This window comes from Paramisgurnus dabryanus, chromosome 23, assembly GCF_030506205.2.
Source record: "Paramisgurnus dabryanus chromosome 23, PD_genome_1.1, whole genome shotgun sequence".
NCBI classification, from domain to species: domain Eukaryota; kingdom Metazoa; phylum Chordata; class Actinopteri; order Cypriniformes; family Cobitidae; genus Paramisgurnus; species Paramisgurnus dabryanus.
In genome coordinates this window covers 10,264,515-10,273,808 of record NC_133359.1, presented here as the reverse complement: position 1 = coordinate 10,273,808, position 9,294 = coordinate 10,264,515, and the positions used below count along the sequence as shown (strand labels likewise).

Sequence of the window (9,294 nt, the reverse complement as noted above, 5' to 3'; positions counted from 1 at the left end):
ACTCGAAAGCTTTTAATTAAAGTTTTTTAAACCAATTAAAGTTTTTTTTTTTAAGTAAATCCAACGTTCACTTTTAACAGTATACACACATTGGGGTAAGGACAATGTGGTATCTCTAATTCACAGATCCTGCATATCTTTTGACTGTGAAACAAAACCAGAGTACCCAGAATATACCCACACTGATTAAGGACAACATGCACAGAAAGACCTCCAAACCCAGCTGAGACTCAAACCAGGAACCTTCTTCTTATGAGGTAACAGTGCTACCTACCCAATGTGCCCCCCTCTGACTGTATAACATAAAATAAAACATTTAACATATAAAATAAACCCAGACATCATGATCATGCCCCCATCAAATGTAGACTTATGTGGTTTATCCCCAATAAATAACAATAGTTCATAAGACTCAGACATTTAACTGCCCTGAATATTTTACAATATAACACCCTTACTGCTCATCTAAAACACACGCTAGATGTGCTTTGATGAACGATTGTTCAAGCCCAATTACATTCACTTCAAAGCCTTTCAAAAACTGAATTTTCCTTGATTGCGGAGCAAACAGAGAGGGTATGTTTTTGGAAGATACGCCACTGCCAACTGGAGGTATACGTGCAGATGGGGATAAACACACACATATGTTAACAGTGGTTAAGTGAGAGGAACAAAACAGGAAGATGAAGCAAAAAGAGAAATTATACAGCAGTGCTTGTTGCTCGACAAGCCAGACGTCACTGGAAGAGGTTGTGCTGATACAGATATAAAACGGCCCTTTAATCTGCTTTACAACACCCAATGCTGACCTTGCTAGAAGATTATAAGAGTTTGGAAATGATCTTTTACAATCACATTCTGTCAAAGCTTAACCACTATCATGACCGTAGGATTTCGCCTGAAGATGATGATGTGCTTGGCTTAAGAGCTCCATCTAGTGACTCAGTTTTCATACTTCTGCAAGATCATTGCTCAGACCGTAGCACACAGTTGTATATAAAACAAATAAATCCAACACCAGTTTATTTTTTTTATCTGTTTATTTTCAGTGTACTTAAAAATACTGGATCTCGCCAGCGCTCGCTATCATTGGCTATATTGTGATCCTCCCAGAGAAAAAGAAACAAGAGTACCGGTCCATTTAAGTACAAGACATTCATACAAAAAGTGTTTTTAACCCAGAATGCTACCCAGAATCCATTACTGGAGAGAGTTAAACAGTCACAACAGTGGCCTATGAATGAAACACCCGCACACAAAGCAAAAATAGGCAACACACAGCTTCCACCAAAAATGCCTACTATGGATATAAAGTTTTGCATACTTTCTTTGTCCTAATACAACACATTTGTACAGGCACGTCTTTATTCAGACCTAAGATACAGTTTCTGAGAGCACAGTGGAAATAAAAAAGCAACGACTCGAGGGTTTTTATTTTATCTGTTTGAAACAAACATTCACACAACTAATATGAAACCCAGGCAGGGATAAACATTCCAAAAACAATACACGTGAAAAATAAACTGGGCAGCAAAATTTTTTTGGTTTTGCATGACTGATGCACTTTCGGCATTCATCGCTACTGTTGTTTTTCTCTTCTCCGATTTGTTTTCGTCTTACCGCTCTAAAGTATTACATGTATATAATTTCATAGCTTTATATAAATATTTACAAACATCACTTAGTTGTGTCCCATAAGAATATTTTTATATAAAAAAGTAGATAACATGTTAATGCCAAGGAGGAGAAGCTTGCATTGACAAATAATAACTTAACCGTTAAAAAAAAGCAAAAAAACAACAAAAGTTTGATACAGTAAGTGCGACAGCCCCCTTCCAAGTCTCTAGTACGGAAAAGTCGAGGCTTTGCACGTGATGTAGCACCAGATGGGTTCGCACCTCAGTGCGCTTGAGAAATTACCTTGGAGTAGAAATCTTCCAGGAGGTCGTGTGCGGTACAAACCAAACAATAACAATAAATTAGTGTTGGATAATTTAGGATGACGTTATTTACAGCCAGAGCTAAACACGAGGCGTTACGAGGATGGAGTCGGAAGTGTAAAGGAAAGTAGATGGCAGTGTGCGAGTTCACAGCAGTCTTGCAGCACATTTTAGGAGAGTCTAGGTGCTCTCACATTCGTCTGTTAATCCTAACAGATAGGGAGATGGGGTGGGGCCTCGGTAAACCCGGCCGGTCTGATATGCAAGCGTAGCGTCGAGTAAACGTGGGGCTTGACGGGACCCTTAAAACGTGACCCTTGAGTGTGGGGGGGTCAATCTCCGGTGCCTAAGTCCTGGATGAGGCTCAAGTGGTTCATGGCACGGTTGAAGGCGCTTTGCACAGCTCTGCGAATACTTGGCGTTCTGCCTTCCAACATTTTACTTTTGTCTAACGTCTTGTCAATACCGAATGGTACCATCTTGGATTTAGGAAGCCATTGCCTGGGGGGAGAATTCAGAGTGTGAGTTATTTGCAACATTTAACGTGTCATTTAGGAATAAAGCAATTACTAACCAGTTGCGTCTGCTGTCGAAGAAGCGGACGAGGAAGAGTTTCTCCTTGGACCTGTACTGCATCAGCTCTCCGACCCTGAGAACGTCCCGCGGAGGGGTGGGAATGAACTCGTCGTTGAGATGGCAACCCGACCTGGGCATCTGAGGATCTATGATCTACAGACGGGTCAAGAGAGGACGTCAACACAACGGTAACATCCAACGCACATCTCAGAAGGCCCGGTAACTCTTAATATATAATCTAAATAAAATATCAAATGGAAATGACTGCCACAAGACAAGGGAACACCCGCACTCACAAACACAAATGAATGCACGTAAACACCCTGACTGTACCACCTGGCATGTAATGTTATGAGTTGATTGCCACTGAAGAGGATTAGGCATGAAATAATGAAGAAGAGGAGGAAGAGGAGAACCAGTCTCTGACAGGCATGCACACATGCACACTCACCAAGGCAGGATAGGAAGGATATCCACTAAGTTTGGCCCAAACTAGTTTAAGGGGCTCCAGATTTAGTGGTGTAGTGTTAGCAGGCATCCAAATATTGCTGCTCTCAATCTCTACGAAAGTAGGAATAATGGAAAGTTACGAGGGGTTCACCGTTAAAATGGCGCAGAACACCTCAAGAGCCATGGCAGTATTCGGCCAATCAGCAATCGAACGGGGTTGTTTCTTTGACGGAAGCATGCCGAGCCATTCACCGGACACAACTGTGTCTCAGGTGATATTTCTAAAGATAAATGTTTCAAGTTAAGGTTTGATGTGTTCAAAAGGTTTTTGAAAAAGCCAAACGGGTTATATGAAACTAACAGGCCCACTCAGACTCCGACATGCTTGCGAGTCAGAAAGCACAAGCTTTCTATTTCTGAGAGAGCACTGGGCAGGCCAAAAGATTTTGCACAGCATATTGATGATAGGCAGTTAAAGAAGGTGAAAGATATCATTTAGGATGAAATTACCTTTAAAGGAACAGTTCATCTTAAAATAAAAATTGCTATCATTTACTGACACCCTCATGTTAGTTGAAACTCTTGTTTGACTCTCTTTCAAGAAAGACAAAATAGCATACACTCACTTTCCATACGATTACATGTCCAGCTACAAAAAAAAGGACATAGGAGTATCATAAAACTCTGCTGTAGCTCTTAAAGGGATAGTTCACACAAAAATAAAAATAACCTTCATGTCGTACCAAACTTGTAAGACCTCCTCTATCTTCGGAACACAGTTTAATATGTTTTATATTTAGTCCGAGAGCTTGTTAACCCTTCATTGAAAATATACGTGTGTCCATGTCCAGAAAGGTAATAAAAACATCATCAAAGTAGTCCACGTGACATCAGTGGGTCAATTAGAATGTGATGAAGCATCGAAAATAAATTTTGGTCCAAAAATAACGACTTTATTCAGCATTGTCTTCTCTTCCGCGTCTGTTGTGAAGCGCATGCACGAGACTAAAGTCATATGACTGCAGTTGACGTATGGCACGGCTGACGTGTTATCTGGTGCGCCCCAGCTGTGTTTTTTGTACGCCCGGGGTTCGTTTACAGTCTGAGGGAGACACACGCTGTTAAGTTTAAAAAAAAATTTGCAAACATGTCTGAGGATAACACGTCATCCTCGTCACGTGACTTTAATATTGCGCATGCGCTTCACAACAAACGCGGAAAAGAAGACAATGCTGAATAAAGTCGTAATTTTTGTTGTTTTTGGACCAAAATGTATTTTTGATGCTTCAACACATTCTAACTGACCCACTGATGTCACATGAACTACTTTGTTGATGTTTTTATTACCTTTCTGGACATGGACAGTATACCGTACGTAGATTTTCAATGAAGGGTCAACAAGCTCTGAGACTAAATATAAAACATCTTAAACTGTGTTCAGAAGATGAACGGAGGTCTTATGAGTTTGGAACGACATGAGGTTGAGTCATTAATGACATTATTTTCATTTTTGGGTGAACTATCCCTTTAAATCTCATGTATGCGTGTGTTTTATGAAAGAAAAGTCATAGAATCCCAAACATCATAAGGGTGAGCAAATAAGACCGTTTTTATTTTCAGCGAACTGTTCCTTTAAGCACCACATTTGAAAGAGCAAAGGTAAGCAGCAACTACTCAAGAGTGACGGGATAAGCTGTGATGATTATTAAAACATGAAGGTTTCTCACATGCAGACGCTACAGCGGAAAGCAGAGCTTTTAATTTGTGTTAGACAAAGCCATGAGGAGCAGGTCACTTCCAGAGCAAGCAAAAGAAAGAACAGCAAAGCTTCCACAGGGCTGAGAGGATACCAGCGCGGCTGCCGGAATGGGTCTCCTACTTATCGCGGTTGACCCATTTCTTCGATCTGAGGTATGGGGCCGGTGTAAAAACCCACATACCCCATAACGCCCGCTGCTAAAAGCTGGACGCTCACCTGCTGCCATCTTGTTGGCTTTGGGAATGTTCCCCGTTTCCATGCCATTGACCAGATCTTTTTTATCATCCGTCGTGTTTCGTCTCGTCATCGCCGGCTTTCCTTTTCCACTCTTTGGGTGAGTGACATCACTGCAGAAGATAAAAAATGTGTGTCATGTATTCAGATCAGTGTTTAAAGTCAGAGTAATACTTTTTTCTGTTAGAAGAAAATTTGGCGTGAACACTAAAGCCGCAAAAAAATACACAACAAATTACAAAATACTGAATGCATTAACAATCCTACAACCAGATCTTACTATTTAAATGGAAACCATTGAAAAATGTAGGTAGGTATGCAGAAAAACACTATTCATATGCCTTGAATCTAAAAAAAAATTTTTTTACTTCATATTTTTGTCTAGTTTTCAGTACAAATATCAAAAAATTCTTACATTTAGATGCTTTTTCTTGAGAAGCAAAAAAATAAGACAATTTAAGCAAATTTGTGCTTAAAACAAGTAAAATCTGCCAATGGGGTAAGAAAAAAATCTTTAACTTTTTCTTAAAGACTTGGAGCCCGTCCCAATACCTCCACTTCCCCTACATTTTTGCCCTAACCCCACAGGTGTAGGCCGTCCCATTACTTTAGGGAGTAAGATGGAGTGCTATTTTCCCCTTAGAATCAACCCTCAAAATGTAGTCAGAACCGATGTAGGCTTAAAACAAAGTGGGAGATGAAATTTCCCAGGATACCTTGTGAGACCGGTAGACGCGTCGATGCTGCGCGTGACATAGGTGAGCACATTCGCTACGCTACTTTCCATATAGTGGTCCCATTTGAGGGGAATTTACTCAAAACCAAGTGGAAGTTTTAAGGGGGTAGAAATGGGACGGGCCCTTAAAGAGACACTCCACTTTTTTTGAAAATAGGCTCATTTTCCAGCTCCCCTAGAGTTAAACACTTGATTTTTACCGTTTTGGAATCCAGTCAGATGATCTCCAGGTCTGGCTTTACCACTTTTAGCATAGCTTAGCATAATCCATTGAATCTGATTAGACCATTAGCATCACACAAAAAAATGACCAGTTTCTCGATATTTTATTAATGATATTACGCAGTGCCCGAAAATAGTGCCCTGCTATTAAAAGTTACCAAAGGGACTATTTTTGGTCGGTGCGTAAAATCATTACGCCTGCTGCAGCCATGGTACGACATCAAAGTCCTTGATTATTACACCAGAATGAGAGTTTATCTAGCCATATCTGCCTAGAAATCACAACGTTTAATTTTTCGTCGGTCTTAGTACACGATGTAACTACAGTAGAGTCAAGTTTTAAATAAGAAAAATATCGAAACTCTGGTCATTTTTGACGCGATGCTAATGGTCTATTCAGATTCAATGGATTATGCTAAGCTATGCTAAAAGTGGTAGCGCCAGACCCGGAGATCGGCTGAATGGATTGCAAAAACGGTACAACTCAAAATGTTTTACTCTAGGGAGCTGAAAATGATCATATTTTTAACAAAAGTGGAGTGTCCCTTTTTTCAAGAAAATTAAGAAAAATTTATTATTTGCAGTGTTCAAAGTGTGCATTCTCACCTTGTGGTCTCCTGGATGCTCCCACTTCCACTTGAAGAGATGCTGGATTCTGAAGCACAGCGGCGACGAGGCTCCGATGGTCGACCTGCAGTTAAACCTTTCTTAGGCTCTGAAAAGCCATTGGTCAAACCTGTAAGGACAATACATGTAAAGCGTTCAACAAATGCCTGAACAAGAATACAGTGTTTGTTTGTGTTAGTAGTACTTACCAGTATCCAAGCGTTTGATTGGACACTCGTGCTCATCCTCCTCCTGACAGTCTCCACTAGCGCTGTGCGTTCTCTTCCTGTGCTGAAGCAGGGTCTCGAGGCGAGGGAGGACGACTGAGAGGAAAGTCTTGGTGCCTAGCTGAGGACAGTCGACTGAGGATTCGCTCGTGTTTGATGACTTCTGAGGGCTCGCGATCTTCGACTTTCGGAACAGCACAGCTGTTCGTCGGCTGACGATGTTTGCTGGTTCGGTGAGGGTGGAGGTAGCAACCATAACGTTATTATCAGAGGGCAGAACGTCAGGGGAGAGTCCGTTTAGAAGTGAGGTAGAGAGCATCTCGCTGTCGAATTTGACCTTTTTAGGGCACTTTTCAGGGCTGGGCTCCACAGGTTTCAGTGTAGGAGGTTCAGAGGGACTCTCTGAGTTTGCCAAAAGTGGCATGGAGTCTGACGGTTCAAGTTTTGGAGGTAATGACTTGTCAACTGTGAAGACACACCAACTGATTAGTACAAGAGTATGCAGTTTCTTAAAGGGATAGGTCACCCAAAAAGGAAAATTCTGTCATTAGTTAATCATTCTCATGTTGTTACAAACCTGTATACATTTCTTTGTTCTGATGAACATGTTTTTGTGAAATATTTTGTGAAATGTTTGTAATAAAATCAAAGGCCCCATTGACATCCATCATAGTAGGAAAAGAGAATACTATGGAAGTCAAATGGGTCTCTAATCAGTTTGATTACGAAAATTGCTCAAAATATCTTCCTAAGTTTGTAACAACATGAGAGTGATTAAATCATGACAATATTTTCATTTTTGGGTGAACTATGCCTTTAATCTCCATTAAAGGAAGATGAAAGCTAAAATTAAAAACTAAACATTCAGCATTCTTGATCACTAATCAAATGTCAGCAAATTAACCATGATAATTTTTTTGCTTCCACTTAAACTCACAAGATGCAAACCTTGCATAGCTAGTGTCAGCTGAAACACCATTAAAGCAAAATCGAGATCTACCAAAAATTCTGAAATGTATGTACATTTACACCTTTTAAAGGATTAGTCAATTTTCTTAAAAAAAAAAGCCTGATAATTTACTCACCACCATGTCATCCAAAATGTTGATGTCTTTCTTTGTTCAGTCAAGAAGAAATTATGTTTTTTGAGGAAAACATTCCAGGATTTTTCTCATTTTAATGGACTTTAATAGAGCCCAACACTTTACAGTTTTAATGCGGTTTAAAATTGCAGTTTCAACGCAGCTTCAAAGGACTCTAAACGATCCCAAACGAGGCATAAGGGTCTTATCTAGTGAAACGATTGTCATTTTTGACAAGAAAAATAAAAAATATTCACTTTTAAACCACAACTTCTCTTCTTCCTCTGGCTGTGTGACGAACCAGCGCGACCTCACGTAATTGCGTAATGACGTCGAAAAGTCACGTGTTACATATATATAAAATGCACATTTGCGGACCATTTCAGTGTTTCCCACAGGATTTTGAGATACTGTGGCGGTGATGACGTCACACGCTGATTAGCATATATGTGACGTCATTGCGTCGTGTTTTACTCTTTGATCCGTCACATTATATTGCATTCTATAAAATAGTGACTAAACAGGACCCAGTAAAGACCCACGACTCAGTAACTCTTTGTTGAATCCAATCAGCTCTTTCTTTAACTGCTGCTAAAAACGCGACATTGTCTGAAAAAATCATCATACGTTTACATTGAGGCTGTACTGATGTTGCTCTTCTCATCAGTGTTGTTGTGTTATGAGCGCTTTTTTATTTGAAATACGAGTGGTAGTTTTATTGTGTATCGCATATAGCGCAAACAATTTGTTGCAAATTCAGCAATATGAGAGAATACACGGTTGCTGTTACTACAGAACACGTGCATGGGCATGCCGCGGTAGGGAGAGAGCTCGGACACAGACTCGCATCAGAACGGGTATGTGTGGGAAACACTACTGCTAACCTTTTGTTAAATTACTCTCATGATGAACTTGATCAGCCGTAACATCTGTGACTGTTGACGTTTACGCGAAAAAGAGAAAGAACACGGAGGAACATGGAGTTAAATACTTTTCACTGTTATGTGAGAGAGGCGCAGGCGCGTAGCAAAGAGAGGGGAGGGGGCCGGAGGCGCGCGCTGTTTAGGCGCTGCACACAACGAGAGAGGGAGGATGGAGGCGCGCTGAGCGCTCGCTGCAATGAATTAAGCTGTTCTAAATAGTAAAATTAAAATGTTAATGGGAATCATGAAAAATCTATTTGTGGCGGCCAGTGTTGATTCTGTGGCGGCCCGCCGCAGATAAATGAATATATGGGAAACACTGCATTTTAAACAATAAACTGACACAAAGACATTAGTATCATTCGACATACAACAACGTCGGAACGGTACTCTTTCTCCACACATGTAAACCCTGGGGTGTAGTTTCAGTACATCACCCGTGACCTCTTGACGTGATGACATATTACGCGAGGTCGCGCTGGCGATTCACAGAACCAGAGGAAGACAAGAAGTTGTGGTTTAAAAGTGCATATTTTTTA

At 40.6% G+C, this 9,294-nt stretch overlaps 1 protein-coding gene across 2 annotated transcripts in view; it reads right to left on the bottom strand.

The window, feature by feature from the left end:
* Window positions 1-1,416: 1,416 nt before the first annotated feature.
* Window positions 1,417-9,294, bottom strand: part of brd1b (bromodomain containing 1b) — a 14,765-nt gene continuing 6,887 nt past the window's right edge. Inside the window, exons 8-13 of one of the 2 annotated variants that reach the window (XM_065291980.2) lie at window positions 6,733-7,215; window positions 6,524-6,653; window positions 4,942-5,072; window positions 2,968-3,077; window positions 2,515-2,669; window positions 1,417-2,441 (exon numbers count right to left, since the gene is read on the bottom strand). In XM_065291980.2, coding sequence (XP_065148052.1) covers window positions 2,273-2,441; window positions 2,515-2,669; window positions 2,968-3,077; window positions 4,942-5,072; window positions 6,524-6,653; window positions 6,733-7,215 — 1,178 coding nt within the window. In that variant the 3' untranslated portion in view covers window positions 1,417-2,272. The remainder of the gene's footprint in view (window positions 2,442-2,514; window positions 2,670-2,967; window positions 3,078-4,941; window positions 5,073-6,523; window positions 6,654-6,732; window positions 7,216-9,294) is intronic. The other variant, XM_065291981.2, reaches the window with a different exon arrangement.